The sequence below is a fragment of the Carcharhinus amblyrhynchos genome, chromosome 10 (genome assembly GCF_965287045.1).
Source record: "Carcharhinus amblyrhynchos chromosome 10, sCarAmb.v2.hapA, whole genome shotgun sequence".
In the NCBI taxonomy this organism is placed as follows: domain Eukaryota; kingdom Metazoa; phylum Chordata; class Chondrichthyes; order Carcharhiniformes; family Carcharhinidae; genus Carcharhinus; species Carcharhinus amblyrhynchos.
In genome coordinates this window covers 62,981,479-62,999,815 of record NC_137333.1, presented here as the reverse complement: position 1 = coordinate 62,999,815, position 18,337 = coordinate 62,981,479, and the positions used below count along the sequence as shown (strand labels likewise).

The following is an 18,337-nucleotide window of genomic DNA, read 5'->3' as shown; positions in this document are numbered from 1 at the left end:
GTGACCAACTCTCACAGAGAAAATGAACAAACAGCTTGCTGTGGGGGTCAGGGCAAGTGGTGGGTGGGGGGGAGAGGGGTTGCAAGAACCATGATCCAGTTTACTAACAGCACAGGTCACATAATCCTTTCATCTACCATATACAATTAAAGCTACAGTCCCCAAAAAAAGTAACCTTATACCAAAAACACTTTATATGATAAATCTTACTATTGTAACAATATCAACAAAGAACATTTAAACAACTTCTTCTTTATACTAGAATTGTAGATTGCTTCAGAAATGTTGGAATAAAACACTATTGTTTAAAAAAAGGACTGGCTTATTGCCTGTCGAAAAAGGGATGGATGTTTTTAGTTGAATAATTTCTAAGGACAGTCAAAACTGATTTGGAAAGGCAGTCCAATGCAGCTATGTACAGCATGATAATGAATGACTGTACCACAACGTGCTTTAATTGAAATACAATTGCAATAATGAAAAAAGCAACATCTTTTACGCGTTTCATTGCAGCCTAACCATGTTCCCTCCACTACACCGAGATCGCCAGGGTTAGGAGGACCAATGCTTTGGCCTGGGAGGACCAATGGTATCCCACAATGCCGCGAGCTCCTGTTCGGGACGCCTGCGCGGCAACGGAGGCTGGCCGCACATGCGCACTGAGTTCACCTGTAGACGGGCAGCGGAGAATGGTAAAGAAGTGTATAGCGGCTCTGTTCAGCAGCATCAACCGAAGGATGATAAAACTCCTGATCGCACTCGCACTGCTTGCATACGTTGCCTGTGAGTACGAGATCGGCCCGCAGAACAAAATCCGTGCACCTTTTAGACGCTCACTCGCATTTTGTGAGGGAGGAAAGCAAGGGCTGATTGCAAAAGGATGGGAGAGGGGCAGTGGCCAGGGAAGTTGGAGAGTAAGGGAAGGGGTTGATGGCAGTGGGGACAGAAACGGGCCGGGGACTGAAAAGGGAAAGGGGTTTGCTGGCTGGAGGGTCGAGGACTGGGGTCTGAAGAATAGGAGTAGGGGTAGATGGCAGGAGATAGAGAATACAAGACAGGATAGAAGGCACTGAGTTGTAGAGGAGGTACTTTAACTAGAATTATGAATCCTGATCCATTTTTACTGTTTCATAGTTACCTGGTTAACGTATATTGCTGGTTCCAGATTTCTGTGTGCATGTTTTATTTTGAATTGTATATGTTTGGGTAGAGTTCTTGATCAGTGTATAGGTTCAAAGTAGTGCACTGCAAAAAGCCTCCAATTTCATTTTTCTTTCAATGCATTATACATCTGTCATTGAAGGAATACTGAACCTGTAGAAATGTTAAATATACCATTCCCTTTCAGAGTGCACATCGATTACAACAACAACTTAATAGTTATTTAATAGTCTTTTGCATAATGACCGAGGTGCTACACAGCAGCATTATAAATCAAAGTGTGATACTGCGCCACATGGGGAGGAACGTTCAGTCAGATGACCAAAAGCTTGGTCAAAGAGGTAGGTTTTAAGAAACCTCTTGAGGAGGAAAGAGACGTGAAGAGGTCCTGGGAGGAAACTCCAGAACTTGGGGCCAAAACAACTGAAGGCATAGCCACCAATGCTGAAATGATTATAATTGGGAATGTACAAGAGGTTAGAATTAGAGGAGTGCTGATGCCTGAGGTGTAGTTGGATGAGATCACAGGAAGGGACATGGCTATGAGGCATATGAAACCAAGGATGAGAATTTGAAATCAGAAGTTGTTTAAATTATTCAAATAGTTATTAATATTTTGTAAAGGTTCTTGAATGTTAATGTACAATATGTGGTTCAGATATATGTCCAAGAGCTTAATGAACATTGAGGGGTGGAACTCTCCACTTTGAGCCATACCTAGCATATAAAGGAAGATGGTTATATAAGATTGTCCTAGGGCATTGCAGGAGTTCCTCGGGGTTGTGGCCTCGACTTAACCATCTTCATCAATAATCTTCCCTCCGTCATAAGGTGATGCTCATAGATGGAGGACACAATGTTCAGCAATTGCAATTCCTCATATTGAAGTAGCCTGTGTCCATTTGCAGCAACACTTGGATAAAGCTCAGGCTTGGGCTGATAAGTAGCAAGTAACATTTGTGCCAGGCAATGACTATCCAATAGGAGAGAATCTAACTGTTTCCCCATGACATTCAATGGTATTACAATTGCTGAATCCCCAGCTGTCAAAATTCTGGGGGTTACCTTAGACCAGAACTGGACTAGCCAGAGCAGGTCAGAGACTAGGAGTTTTGTGTGAGAGTAACTTGCTCCTTGAATCCTTAAAATCTTAGCACAATTTACAAGACAGAAATCAGGAGTGTAATGAAATGTCCTTCATTTACCTGGATGAGTGCTGCTCCAACAGCACTCAAGAAGCTTCTTGAACAAAACAGCCCACTTGATTGGCATCCCATCAACCACCTTAAATATTCACATTCTCCACCACTGACGCACAATAGCATCATTGTGTGCCATCGAAAGGATACACCATAACTAATACTTACCAAGACTCCTTCAACAGCACCTTCCAAACCTGTGACCTCAGCTATCCAAAAGGACAAGGGCAACAGATGCAAGGAAATGCCACCAGCTGAAAATTCTTTTTCAAACCACAGACCATCCTGACTTGGAACTGTATTGCCATTCTCTTCAATGTACTGTGTCAAAGTTCTGGAATATTTTTCCTAACAACAGCAGTGTTGCTGTTCCTACAGCACATAGATTACAACAATTCAAGAAGGTAACTCATATTACCTTTTCAGGAGCAATTTGGGATGGGCAATAAATGCTGGCCTAGCCAATGATGCTCACACCCTGTGAATCATTGTATACTTGCCACGCATTTGAAAAACGTACACTACTTTCTAACCCTTAGCCAATTATGTTTCCTCCCAGCTGTTGTGCCATTGTGGTCGTTAATTGCAAATTTAAAAAAAAATCCTCTACTGACCCTTCCACCAGTAGAAAGAGATTCTCTATACTTTATTGAAATTCTTCATAATTTTGAACACCTCCATCCAATCTTTTCATAACTTGCTCTGCTGTAAGGAAAACAATCCCACCATCTCTTGCTTCCCCACATAACTTAAGTTCCTCATTCTGGTATTCATCACAGTAAATCACAGAATCCTTCCCAAAGTGTGAAGCTCAGAATTGGCCACAGAAACACAGTGCAGAAGAGGCCATTCAGACCATTGATTCTGCACTGACTCTTTGACAGAACGTCTTACCCAGAACCTCTACTCTGCCCTCACCCTGTACATTTCCCATGGCTAATCCATCTATCCTTTATATCTTTGGACACTAAGACACAATTTAACATGGCCAGTCCAACTAACCTGTACATTTTTGTACTGCAGGAGGAAACCAGAGCACCTGGAAGAAATCCACACAAAAAATAAGGGGAGTTGCCCCTTTTACTTTGTCCCTGAGTTCATTTGAGTTGGTTTATATGGTTTGCCCTAAAAGAGCCACACAGGGAGAATGTGCGAACTCCACAGTCACCCAAGGCCGGAATTGAACCCAGGTCCCTGGAGCTGTAAGGCAGCAATGCTAAATACTATGCCATCCATTTGAAATCTAACCAGTGATTTATAAAGGTTTAGCATGATTTCCTTGCTTCTATGAAACTCCGATTATGTATGCCTTTTTTAAAAGCTATTCCAGCATGTCCTGCTACCCCAAAGTTTTGAGTATGAACATGCTTGGGTGTCTCTCCCCCTTTACAATTGTACCATTTAACTTACACTGACTTTCCTCATGAATCCTACCAAAATGAATCATTTCACTCTGTTCTGTGTTAAATTTTAACTGTCTTATGTTTGCTCATTTCAGTAGCCTGATTGATCTCATGAAGCCTTCTACTGCTTACCGCATTTGACTTTTGTCATCTGCAGACTTTGAAGTTATGCTCTGTATACTTAAGTCATTAACATATATTAAAAAATAACATCCCAATAATAGTTGCCTTAATGACAATCCCTAGGAAACAGCATTCAATTCAATTCAACTTTGTCACTGTGTAACATATCAAAACAGCAAAAAGTGTGCTTGTAGGCTTCCAAGATTCAAAGAAAAAAGTAAATGCAGGTAGTCATTACAAAATAGTGCCAATAGTCATTAAATGTATACACGCACATTGCACAATACCCATCACCTGAGTATATGTTAAAGGACGGAATTCAGCTGGGTAACAGCTCTGGGGAAGAAGCTGTTCCTAAGCCTGGTCGTATGGGCTTGAATGCGTCTGTAGTGCTCCCAGATAGCAGGGGGGCAAACAGTCAGTAGGTGGGATCTAAAGTAACGCTGAGAGATCTCTGCAGACAGCATTTCTGTGATAAATTCCTGGACGGTTGGTAGCTGGGTGCCAATAATGTATTGGGCAGTTATGACTATCTGCTGCATAGCTTTCTGGTCAGAAATTGAGCAACTGCCATACAACACTGTAATGCACTACGACAAGATACTCTGTCTTGTGCACCAGTAGAAGTTTGAGAGAAGCTGGGGGGACAAGTTGACTCTCTGTAGCCTCAGGAAGTATCGCTGCTGTTGAGCCTTCTTCACTGGGGAGGAGGAGTTGAGGGACTATGAGAGGTCCTCTGTGGTGTGGACGCCCAGGAATTTGAGGCTGCAGAGCCTTTCCACCTCTACCCCATTGATGTAAATGTGTGTGCTGTATCTGGACTTTCTGAAGTCCACACTGCGTTCTTTGGTCTTCATAGTGTTGAGGGCCAGGTTGTTTCCAGCACTCCACATCACCAGATGTTGGATCTCTTCCCTGTAGGCTGATTCCTACCACTGCAGTGTAGGCCACGAACTTGATGATGGTATTGGTGTCACCATGTATACCTCCCACACATCTGAAAAACATACACTCTATTTTCTGTCCCTTAGCCCATTGTGTTTCCTCCCAGCTGTTGTTCCAGTATTTTTATCCCATGGTCATCAATTTTGCTAACAGCTCCGCTGTGTGGCACTTTATCAACTATCTTTAATAAGTCCATACGCACAACATTAGTTGAACTATCTTCACTGACCCCTCTGTGATTGTAATCATGTTTTTGTTTTCCAGGATGTGTTTGCAACTAGTATTCATAATTACCAAACATAAAGTTAGTAAACACTTGATGTAGATGTCATTAATTTTGCTGCTTCAGTTTATTTTTAATTTGTGAAGATAAGCAGGAACCTAGAGTAGTTTGATCAATTCTAAGGATTAAAAGAGTTTAGTTTTGCAATTTTGACTTATTTACCTGTTGATTTGCACAGTAGCTATAGCATGTGCACCAGAAAAACAATTCTATCATCTGGAGGTATTTGGTAAAATACACATGGTGTTTAATTCTTCAACATTTGCAAAATTTGATGGAACGACACTAGTGGTTCGTGGTGAAAACTGATATAAATTCTGAAAAGTAAATTTTTTAAAATCTTGTATTTGTATAAAGCTTTTACTAACCTGAAGACATTCCAAAATGCTTTAAAAGTACTCTTCTTTCAGCATAGGTGCAGTTGTTGGAAATGTGACAGGTGTAACGTGGAGAATTTTGACCATACGAAGTCATCTTCTAAAGTGAGGTTAGAGAGTTGGAGGATAATGAACTAAGATATGGAAAAAAGGCATATTTAGAGCACCTTTTGCAACTAGGGGATACCCCAAAATGATTCAGCAACGATTTTATGTCCAGCAAGATCCCACAGCCCACAATGAAGGAAGTGGTCAGATTATCCCTCTTTGATCTTGCTGGTTGAAGCATAAATGTTGCCCAGGTCACCAGGGGAATTTACCTTCTTTTCTTCAAATAATGACATGAATTGCTTACATTTCCCTGAGATAGTAGGTTTATTGTCTCACCCTTCAACTTTGCAGCATTCACTCAGTACAGTATTGAAGTGAGACTAAATGATATGCACAAGTGACCTGAGCCTGTGACCATTTGTCTCGGAAGCCAGTTTATCTCACAACAAAACGTTATTTGAATATAAAACAGAAGTACTTGGTTCTTATTTTAAAGTAATATATTCTTTCCCAATTTTTGTACTTTCTAGTATAAACCTGAGTGCAGTCAGTTTCCATTTTTAATTCCTATGTAAAATATGCTGTGATTACACCCTCCCAATAGTTGTGGCAGCACATAGTTATAAGGAGTAGGGAGTCTGTAAAAGGGAAGAAGTTTAATGAGCAGAAGATAGTGAAGAAAGTGGGAGGTGGATAAGGAGGAAGATAGGAGTGTCAAGCAGGTAAGATTGGAAAGGTGTTATGTAACTAGGAGTTAATTTATTAATGGGAGTAGGTGTTCTGTAATCTTAACTATATTGCAATGTGTTAGTGTTATGTGTAACACAATGTTAATTGTAATTTGAAAATAATTTGTTGTGAAGAAGTGTGTGGAAAATGACTTTAGGAGTTATGTCACTATATATTTTATTTAGTGTGAGTTGGGATCTTGCACTTTTACGTTACTGATTCATCCAAGTTGGTTGGTAGGTGATGTAGTGTTGTTTCTAAGACAGAACAAGGAAACAACATTCCTGTGAAACATAATGGGCTGTAACTTCCTTGGAATGGCATTCAGCATCAGGCTGCCACTCCCTGCCTGTGACAATCTGGGAGTAGGGTTCAGGTATTGGTCGTTATTGAGTTGGGGCATCCTGCTCCCCTCCACCACACACACACACACACACACACACACACACCCCACCCCCCCCCATCCTACGCTGGGGAGTTTGGAAGTTACAGCCCAATGTTATCTTGGTGAAGTTGAATCTAAAATTTCTGGTTTTAAGCCGCACTGACGAACATGAGCTTGTGATGTATACAGGCATTGCAGTGTTGTGTGGCATATTGAATGACTATCTTTTGAATAAGATCTTACATACAAACAAAATCTTAATTTAAAGATTCCCTGAAAATGAGCAGGAGATGGTTGTGAAGAAATATTCTAAATTTTTATAGTTTCTTGCTGAAATATTGTTCAGTACAGAGTCTATCATTGGGAAGGTGGAGCAATATAGTAAACGTATACAACATTAAATTCAGAGAAATAAAAGCAGGAGAAGGCTGTGACTCCTCTTGAGCCTGCTCCGTCATTCAGTAAAATAATGACTGAGCTTCTCTTTCAATCCCATCTTCCTGTACTATTCACAGTTACTTTGACTTCTCTTTCTTGAATTGCATGAGTGTTGTGTAGGTATATCCGCAGTGATGTTAGGAAGGGAATTCCAGGGTTTTGACCTAGCTCCTAAACATAATAGTCTGGAATTTGCCATGGTAACTGTCAGCATTCACCATTATTATAGAGAAAATTGGACATCAATATCTGCATTGTGCTCATACACAGAAATTCTGAAGTTGAGGTTAGAGACACCCTGCTCCTGAATAAGATGCACTGTAACAATCCTCATGTATAGACTTAGCACAAAATCAGTGCAGTGGTATGAAGTTATGGTACTTGCCCACAATTTGCCCATTAAACATGCAAACGAATCATGGCTTGTTAATCAGGAGCAAATTGAATTTTAATAGAATGAACGCTCAGAAGTATTGCAAAGCTACCTCTCTGCTTCTGAAATTTTAGCTTACAAATGTAGAACCTGATTGCTTCAGATTTAGTGCTGAAAATTTTGAAAAACATATTTTCTATTTTTTGCCTGTCTGTCTCATCTTTTGTTTTCTTAATCTCATTTTTTTTCTCAATCTTTATTTCACTTTCAGTACACAATTTTACATTGATTTACACCTATGCATGCTTCCTACTTTAGACTGAGGGTCTTCAGTCTTATTGTTTGAAGAGCTTTGTTTCTTGCTCTGTTCAAAGCCATATTCTCTTGGGAGGGGGTGCCATTGGAAATGCTCTCTCAGTAGTGCAAGTTGCCTCAGGAAGCAGGCCAAATATTTGTGAGCAGCTGTCATCAATGGACACTGAGTTCCATTTCTACATTGCTGGCAGCAAAATACTAAATTGGCACCAATTGTGTAACCATCAATTGCATTTGCAATGGTAGCTTTATAGTCTTATTTCTCCTTTCCATCCATAATCCACAACATAACTTAGATTGGGAACTCACCATGAGGATTTGTAGGAATAAGCCTAGTACTCTGCCTGGAACTCTGCTTTCAGTGATTAGTGCTGGTGAACTGTTCATGCAGTATTTAACTTACTCCCAATGTTGCTTCATGCATTTTTAGTTTACAGTGGTATCTGATAAGATTTGTGCTTTTGTCCTCATCACCAGAGATTGCTTTTTCAAGATTTCCTCAGTTGCAGTTCCCTCTCTTCTGTCATTTCGTAATTGAATCTATATAAAAACTCAAGGAAATGGATGGAAAATTACCCTTAATTTAAAAGAAATGTAGAATTCGGCAGTTCTCTGCATTGCCACATCAGATGCTGCAGGTGGTGTTGAAAAATACCAGTAAGGCAAGTTCTAGCAAAACATATTCTCTAGCGAGGTTCTACAGTAATGGTTCACACACCCTTTCTCCAAATGCAATGTTATTTTGAGCACCAGCTTTACATGCAAATGTTTGAATTTGGAGGAAATCATTTGCTTAACCAGAGATTTAAGAATTTATTCAGAAACTGTGGCAAATTTCTCCTTGTCTGTTGATACCCAAGAATAATTTTTCCAAATCATTAGTCATGAGTCAAATTTGAGTCTTCATCCTTCTCCAATTTGTGTTGGCGGAGAAGTGTTCGCTCAACCCCTTGGCTAGTTTGTTGGACTGAGAGATTTAGACAGGAGTTTATTAAATCGCAAAAGTTTATTGTAACACATTTCTATTTGAAAATACTATTCTTACATGCTCTTTAGGTTTCTTGAGTAATAGTTTTATAAACAATTTAACTCTTTTGGATCATCTTGAGCAGGTAGTAAAAGCTGATGCGTGAAGTTTGTTTTCCAGTTCAGTTTTATTATCCTCTGCTGAAACCTTTAGAAAGCATCACTGGCACTGCTATCATTTATTGTCCATATCTAATTGGTGAATTATTATCTGTTGTATTCTATGCTTGTCATATTTATAACTCAGTTTATTACTGAGTTTGCAAAACAAAACTTTCCCTATTTTCATTCCTGTATTTGTCTCATTTGGGAAAGGAGTGAAATTGTCTCTAAAATCAGTTGAATGATGACCTCCATTGGTGAAATTACCTGTACATCATGTTCCTTATTCCCACCCACCCCTGCCAACTTGCACGAGTATACTGCCTTCCATTCTCTGCAATATTAGACTCAATTCTTAATCTCTATTTTCATATACAGTAAATCGATTTTTCCATTCTGGTTTTCTGTATCAAACTATTTCTTGGCATCATCACAGGATATACAAGTTTTTATTTTTTTTAAATATAGTAACCCTCCTGAACTCTTTCCACATCCTCCAAAGACCCACGCAAATGGAATGAATTAAGACTTATTATTTTTGTTAAGCTTTTTAAAAAAAATCTGTTAATTAAGAATGCACTTTGGATGTGGTGTATAGTATTAAGATATTCAGGGCTGTGAGGATTAATGTACAACTGGAGAAATAGTACCACCCACATTATGATATAGAGAGATACATGAGAGTAGTAGAGTGTAGTAATGAGTCTGGGAGAAGGTGGCATAAAGACATGACTGCGTGATAAAAGCAAAATTCTGTGGATGCTGGAAATTTAAAACAAAAACAGAAAATGCTGGAATAACTGCAGATCTGGCAGCATCTGTGGAGAGATAAACAGTTAACATTTCAAGTCTGCATGCCTCTGAAGAAGGGAGGCGGTAGTGCAGTGGTATTCTCACTGGCCTAGTAATCCATAAATCCAGGGCAAGATCTGGGGACCTGAGTTCAAATCCCACCATGGCAGATGGAGAAAATCTGGAATTAAAAGTCTAATGGTGACCATTGTTGATGTCATAAAAAACTGGTTCATTAATGTCCTTTAGAGAAGGAAATCTGTCATCCTTACCTGGTCGCCCCTAATGTAATTCCAGATCCACAGCAATGTGGTTGACTCTCAAAAATCCTCTAAAATATTGAATGATGGAGCAGGTTTGAGGGGCCAAGTGCTCTACTTCTGCTCATAGTTTCTATATTTCAGTGTGAGGAAAATTTACTTCAAACAGCAGAACCACTTGACTGTCATTGATCTTCTTGCGTTTGAGTAATTGGTGAACTCTGTCTCACTCCAGAGATTCTACAATGAACCCACGAAGCCTCTTTGGGTGTTACAAAGTGCAGAGCTAAGTCCAGTAGTATCAGCAGGTGAAGGACCCCAAAATCTCCAAAAATGAAGTAAAAAACTGCAGTCTGACATGAGAAGTGTGTCTAACTTGAATATACAGCTGGAGGTTGCCCAAGAAGCTCCATAACAGGTGTGGAGGCTGAAGTGCAGAAGAAAGATCCAGTTGTGCAGCGTAAAAAGCAGAGTACATGGAAATGCATTGCAAGATCCGATTGAAAGCAGAGTCAAAGGACCAAGCCAGTAGAAAAAAAAACACATGCCAAACAGGAAAGGCTGAAATAAGCTTTTATATTTGATGCAATAATCAGGGGGCAGACTGTTTAAACAAGTGAGGTTTGAAGAATGTTGCAGATTTGATGCAGAGTCAGTGCCGTTACACCATGTAACTATGCATGAACCCAATGTTCTTTAAAGAAAAGTCAATTAAAAAGATCAGCTTTAATTCGCTTCTCTAAGGAAAGCGAAGGAACATTTCTACGAGAGCTTCAGGTTTTAAGGTGCCCAGATCACCACCAACTTGTCCTTGTGCCCCATGCTGACATAGTTAAGAAAGCCCACCAACGCCTCTACTTTTTTAGAAGATTAAGGAAATTTGACATGTCAGCTATGATTCTCTCCATCTTTTACAGATGCACCATAGAAAGCATTTTTTCTAGTTGTATCACAGCTTGGTATGTCTCATGCTCTGCCCAAGACCGCAAGAAACTACAAAAGATCATGAATGTAGCTCAATCCATTGCGCAAACCAGCCTCCCACCCATTGACTCTGACCACACTTCCCGCTGCCTCAAAAAAACAGCCGGCATAATCAAGGACACTCTCTTCCACCTTCTTCTATCAGGAAAAAGAAATAAAAGTCTGAGGTCACGAACCAACTGACTCAAGAACAGCTTCCCTGCTGCCATCAGACTTTTGATTGGACTGACCTCTCACCAAATTGATCTTTCTCTATACCCTAGCTATGACTGTAATACTACTTTCTGCACTCTCTCCTACTCTATAAACGGGTATGCTTTGTCTATACAGCATCAAATTAGCAACTAGCTGGCCAAAACCATTTGTTCAAAAGATCTTTTGCTGAAACTGCGTCACAACGGTAATGTGAGCCTGCCAGATCCTGGCAAGAGAGGGAAGAGAAAACAAAATAAAAACTATTATTGTACCACCATTTAAAAAAAATTGCACTCCCCTATGCTGCAAACAGCCATGGATGGTAAATCAGCTCTACCACACCAGTTAAGGCATATGGAAGGGCCAGACCAGAAGCAAAATTGGGTGAAATGGAGAAGATATCTAAGATATATGACAGTATCAGATTTCAATAAGCAAAAAAAGGCTGAAAAAGTGACTATGCTATTATATTCAGTAGGTCCAATAGCCAACAACATAATTGCCACAGGAATAAATTAATTTTCCAATAACTTTGAAGAGGTCATGAAGTCCTTTCACATCTACTTTAATTAAAGAAGCAATAAAATTTTGGAACAAGCAAAACTTAACAAGCTTCTAAAAGCCCGTGAAAACTGTAGACTTTTTCTTAAATGAGTAATGCAAATTGTTTGTAGGCCATGACTGTGGTGACCTGAAGTCAGAGTACAAAAGAAACCAAACAGAAGTGGGCGGTCAATAATACTATTTTGGGTATATTCCAATTTTGGAAAAAGCCATTCAAATCACCAGACAATCAGAGATCTGCCAGCAAAACTGAAGTGTTTATCTGTTGAAGTTAAACCGTGGTACAGATCAATCTAGCTCATAAAGCAACAAAAAGGGAAGGGAACTTAGGGCAAAGAAGGCAATACCTAAGCAAGACTCAAGATGATGGGAGACTATGTCAGCACTATGGCACCAAAAGACTTCATAGGTGCGAGCAGTGCTTAGCAATCGTCACCATAGATGCATAAGTTCAAATTCTCAAAACATGCAGAGGATCCCAAATAAGACCATGAAGTAGATGAGCCACAACAAGACATCAAACAATATTTCTTGGGTGAAATTAAGGATCCCAAATTCACATTTTGGAATGCTGACATATCTAATTGGAGACATCACAAATTTCAAATTTGACCCAGGAACCAATGTGACAATCCTGTCGGATAAACAACCGTGATTAGTAAACTAATGTCGGAAGCCACCTACCACAGGTGGCTTCAGGAGGGAACAAACTCCAGGTCAAAGATATGTTGCAAGCAATGCTGCCATATTTTTTTTTTATATATTGGAAACATTATATGTATTCCACAATAAAGAACCTTTGTTCCTAAGCAGGAAAGCCTATGTTGAATGCAACGTCGCCCAACAGATCAAGATTAACCAGAACAATTTGGCTCTGATTTTAAACAGGATTTTCCAAAACTTTTCACTGGACTAGGGTGACTGAAGAGGGCATAGAATAAACGCTGAGAAATGATGCCAGACCTACATTCTTGTTAACACCATGGAAAATATAATGAAGCAAGTACAACGGAAATTTGATGAGATGACTGGCGGTGGTTGACGGGGGCATAATGGCATTCCAGGATGACCCCACTTTCGAAGCTAGATGGATCCATTTATTCTGTGTCAATCTGACTCAACTCAATAAGGAAGTGGTGAGGGAAATCCTCCAGATGTTCTTGATGGACAAGAGCTTGATCAAACAGGCAGCTTCTGTTAGATGTGAAACGTAAGTTGCTAACAACTTTAATCACCCCCATTTAGTAGATTCTGCTTCAATTGTTGGCATTACCTCACCTGAGAATTTTCAGTGCATGACGGTGGCCAACTTACAAGTCCTGAAAGGAGTCATCTGCTGATGGATGATGTCTTGGCCGACAGTGTGACATTTAAGGAATGGAACCGTAGATGCACAGCTATCTTGAAATACTTGCAGGAAGCAGAGTTGATGCTGAATGATAAGTGCAAGTTCTCAAAGACATTAATTTGGTTTATAAGAAGGCTGAACCTAAACTTCAGTCAAAAATTGATGTCACAGAATCAGGAAAAGCTACACCAATGAAGCTGCTGCTTCAAGCTCACAAGCACACCACTCCAGAGACCCAGAAGATCCAGACCATTATATCTTGCTTTCCAGACCACTCATTGAACAGTACTCTATTATGTTACGCTTTTGAGATTATTTTAATTTTAACTTCAATTTACCCAGTGGTCATGTAACCAGAATATGGGATATTTAACTGGACATGCATTCAACGTTCCTATTTGTTTTTCTCTTATTAGTCCATGTGCAGTTATATTGACTTTGGAGTTTTGTTGCACTTTAATGTCACTTCATAGTCAAAGGCCCCTTTTGCTTTGTCTGATCAAGCTAGAATGCCATTAAACAGGGATCCCAAATGTCTTTGTTCAGTCAATCAAATCCACTAAAATTTGCTTTGAATAATCTTGCTGATTTTATGTTGTCTTCCCTGTTAAAATAAATTTCCCTATTTTACTTTAATTTGTTAAACTGTAGCAGTCAGCTGAATCATGTTAGACACACAATTTGGAAGACTGGTAATTTTACTTGTGTGTATTCTGTCTCAAGGCGCCTTTTTAATTTGTATTAGGAGAAAGCTATGTATAAATGGTGTAATGGAAGAAATGTATATTCAAGAGTGTGATTGTTCTGTTCAGAACAGCTAATTTTTATAAACTAGTATGTTGCTTTCATACTGGAGCCCTTGCATTCTATAGAAATTGTAAGAGGATTCCTTTGGATTTGCAAGGTAACTTATCTCTCTTTATCCATCTGGTGGGATGTTAGCTTAATTGCAGTGAAGAATTAAAAATATTTTCTGTAATGTGACAATTCAGTAATTGTCAATCTCTTGAAAGTCAGAAAAGAAGAATGTTTGTCAGAAAGATCTCCACACCAAAAAGGCTGAAAATTTTCAAGAATAACTACTGCAATCAGTTACTGTAATCCATTATGATGTGGAGATGCTGGCATTGGACTGGGGTGGGCACAATAGTCCAACAGCTTTATTTGGTACAACGAGCTTTTGGAGCGCTGCTCCTTCATCAGGTGACTCACTTGATATAACTGTTGTTCTGCTTCAAACATATTTTTCACTAAGAACAATCTGCCTTACACTTCAAGATAATGGCTTTCACTCTGGTGGTCAACTCAGCATTGCTTGCTATGACTCAGGAGTTTCGCTCTGGCATGGCAATCTTGTCACATTTGCTGCAGAGGAAGATGGTGCACAATTTACTAACCTGTTTTCTTTGGTCCTCACCTCAACCATTTGAGCTTTTTGTTTCTGCTCACCACTTCCAATGCCTTTCCCATAGTCAGCCTCCAGAGGACACTGCCGTCAGCGACTGTTGCCCAGATGCCTATCAGTGTCCACCATCTTCATATCCCGCTTGTGGCTGTCCTTGTAGTTGAAGCGTGGATATACAGGAGGTGCGGATTCTGCAGGAATGTTAGTTTCCCATGCTTGATAAGTTCAGAGAGTGTAACATCAGTACCTAGAACTTTGTCCATGGTAAGTGAATCAATAACTTTACTATGCTCCTTCACTGTGGATTTAATGTCCAGCTCTGCCATGACAGGCAGGCTTTCGGTGGTGTCTGGACTTCCTTTGTGACTGTGTTCTCCTTGGTTCAAAATCAAAGTAGTATTCCACATATCTCCCCAACTGTTTATTGCAGTTGGTGATGACTTTCCCTACCTTTGTGTAAAATATGTTGTAGATGATGCCTCAAAGAATGTTCCATTTCACTTCTGCACTCTGTGGGAAAGTCAAAAAATGCCTATTGTTATTTTGTGATCTGTCCTCAGCAAGCCTGGTCTCTCATAGGGATGCTTGTTGATCTTCAAGCTGTCAAGTTCCATGTTGAACACAGCAGTTTTTGAGTGCACTATCGAGCAGCTGCAAGTCAAGTGCACATGGTCCTGACAATTCAGCTTGCTAATCAAAGGGTTGGCATTTATATTTTGTTTTAATTGTTTGCCAGGTGCTTTGAATTCCACGTGCTGGTTGAGCAGAGACTCTTAAGCTCCAAGCATCCATTGAAGAAGATGGACTGTCATGAGTCTGCATCTTGCTGTTTAGGGATACCGGACCTGAGGTTGATGATGACTGACCAGTAGGACATGATAGTTCCTCCCTCTGTCAGAGGCTGTTGCACCCTATGCCAATCAAATTGGGCTCATTCCTTGTAACTGCTATCTCCTGTGTGTGTTAATGCTCTGCAGCAATACTGAGTGTTCTATCCTGGGTGTAAACCTTGGTAATATTTATGGAGAGCCTGGGTTACTCAAGCATCAGGGTTCCTGTTCGAGACCACAGAAACACCAAAGCAGAAAGAGGCCATTAGACTTATCGGATCTACACTGACTCTCCGAAAGAGTATCCAACCCAGGCCCTACTATCTACCCTATCCCTGTAACCCCACACATTTATCATGACTAATCCACCTAACCTACAGATCTTTGGACTGTGGGAGGAAATTGGAGGAAACCCATACAGGGAGGACATGCAAACTCCACACAGACAGTAACCCGAGGCTGGAATCAAACCTGGATCCCTGGTTGTGTGAAGCAGCAGTGCTAACCCCTGAGCTGCCTATGTTTGGAATTGGCTTGATGCAAGAGTTGCCAGAATGATGACGTGTTTGAACTCTGACATTGGGTTCCACTCCTGATTTATTATTTTGTCAGGGCTCCTTTAATCTTCAACTTTCCCAAAGTAACCGCAAAGCAATGGGGCTATTTGCCCATAGCTGGGAGTTTAGTTCAAGAGTGCCGGGATATTTCTATTAACAAACACTGAGCACTTTTAACAATATGCTTGTAACAATGTTTTCCTCTAAACGAATGAGAAATTTTGCACTCCTCACACCATCCTTTCCTCTACAATGAAATTGCCAATGTTGTGCTATTACAGATAAAGTTATTCTATGGCTATCTGTCTGAGATCAGCAGTTGCAGAAATGGGTGTAGCCATCTTATGTGTGCGACTTTGACTTGTTCATTTGTCCTGAAGAAAGATTTTTCTTGTCTGTTTATATACAAGAACAAATTCTTTGTATCTTTTCAAATTTCAAATCTTTAGTTGCCTTTGCCCGTGTTTTTTAATTTCTTCAATCCTAAATCAACATCGTGTTTCTAAGGTGCTCAGCGTTCTCTGGTGTCAGATTTCAGCAGCATGAGACTACTTGCCCAAGAGGAGGGGAAGAGAGATGTCATAAAGGGGTCCCCCATCTCACCATCATTCTGTTCCAGTTGCCCTGCAAGGTTTTTTCACATGCCCATGCAATTTCCTTTTGAAATCAGGAATTTGATCCCATCACCCTTTATAGGCAGCAAGCTTCAGGTCAATATCACACGTTGCTTCAGAAAGTTCTTGCTCACATTACCTCTGTATCCAATGGTCAAAGTCTTGCATCTGTGTGACCCAGTCTTTGTACTATCTGCTAATGGGGACTCTTTTTCTTAGATTTAGAAAAAGTAGATATTCTTCTACATCTCTCAGATCCACCTCCCCTCCCCCCCCCACCCCGCCCAAAACCTCCTCTGATCCAAAGAGAACATTACAGTCTGGACTACTTTTGCATTCTCCCACAGTAACTTGTGTTGTGAAGTTAGTGTTTGTAAAATTATCTTTAAAAACTTGCAAAATGCTAAGACTGGTAAAATTGCATGGTCTATTAGTTTTTTTGTTATGCTTAGAGAGTCAATAGAGATTCAGGTACAACTGAAGTACGCAGAGCTCATAGAGTAAAACATTGTATCACGTGGCTAGGCAGTGGTGCTGTGAAGGAAACAGGTTGTATTTGAATTTTAACCAATCAGTTTAAAATAGGCGTTTAAATAGCAGCAGCCTATCAGATTTGAATTTGACATTTTGATAACCTGTAAACCAGTAATTGTGGGGATTTTGATATATCATCAGGGGTCTAAATACCACAGTTCCCAGCTCCAGAGGGCCAGATAGCCCCTGCCTCTGCCACAGTTCACAACTTGTGAGACACAGCCAACAACTGCTGTCTGCCAGCATTACAGCCATATTTATGTCTTAAAAGAAAGCCTCATCTCAATCACAAAGGTACTAACAGAAAATAGCGAAAACAGAAAATAAAGACAGAAGATTCCGGAAGATAAAACCTGGTTATATTTTGAGAGTGACTAGAAACTGTTTTTTTGGTTCATAAGTGGGAACCTGTTCACAGTTAGTTAGATAAATAAAGTGTTACGCGTTGCTTTTTCAGAGTCTCAGGTAGTTATTTTGATTTAGCCACTGAATGTTGCAGAAGCACAGATATTACTACTTCTCACACACTCTTTAACAAATTATGAAGGGAGGTATGTCTGTTTGAATGGTTGCGTGAAAGTTCTGAGAGGAGATCAACCTCTCCTTTTGTAACAGTTGGCCAGAACATCTGAAGACATGGGGTCATTTCACTCGTTCCATTCGGCATTATGAAGACCAAAGATATTTGTCTTTACCCTGACCACAAACACTGTTTGTCGCCAATTTCACTTCCCTCCCTTGATTGTTTTCAATCTTGCAATCCTATCTGACCCTGAGCTGAGCTTTTTAATCCCTATCAATTACTTTGGAAATACAGCCTATTTCTTTCTTTGTACTTTCACCTGCATTCACATCTACTTCAGACCTTTGGAACTGCTGGAACTGTTGTCTCTATCTCTGCCTCCATCATGTTTTGACTATTCCAATGCGCTCCTGATCAGCCTGTCATTCTACGTTGTTTCATAAGCTTCAGTTCAGCTAGAAGCTAATAACCTAGCTTAAATCTTGTTTATCATCATCCCTGTATTTTCTAACCTTGCTACCATTGGCTGTCAGCCTTGCAATGCTTGCAATTTAAAATTCTTCTTGTACATGGCTTCATCCCACCTTTGTTCTTGACTTTGAACACTCAAGAGAACTCTTCCTGCTTGATTCTTGTGTGTTCAATTAACCATTGCTAGCTGCATATTTTATTTAGGCCAAAAGGACTGTGGTTCCATCCTGAAACCACTCCACCTCTCTTTCCCATTAAAATCCATAATTTTGACCAAGGTTTTAGTTACTTTTCCTAATATCTCCTCTATATTGGCATCCTTCGCCAGGTTATACTTCTGTAAGGTACCT

The 18,337-nt window shown here is 40.0% G+C and overlaps 1 protein-coding gene across 1 annotated transcript in view; it reads left to right on the top strand.

The window, feature by feature from the left end:
- Nucleotides 1-659: 659 nt before the first annotated feature.
- The window catches only part of uxs1 (UDP-glucuronate decarboxylase 1), a 74,646-nt gene continuing 56,968 nt past the window's right edge, over nucleotides 660-18,337 (top strand). The window contains exon 1 of the mRNA XM_080197179.1: nucleotides 660-783. Within this exon, the coding sequence (XP_080053305.1) occupies nucleotides 690-783 (94 nt within the window). The 5' untranslated portion in view covers nucleotides 660-689. The remainder of the gene's footprint in view (nucleotides 784-18,337) is intronic.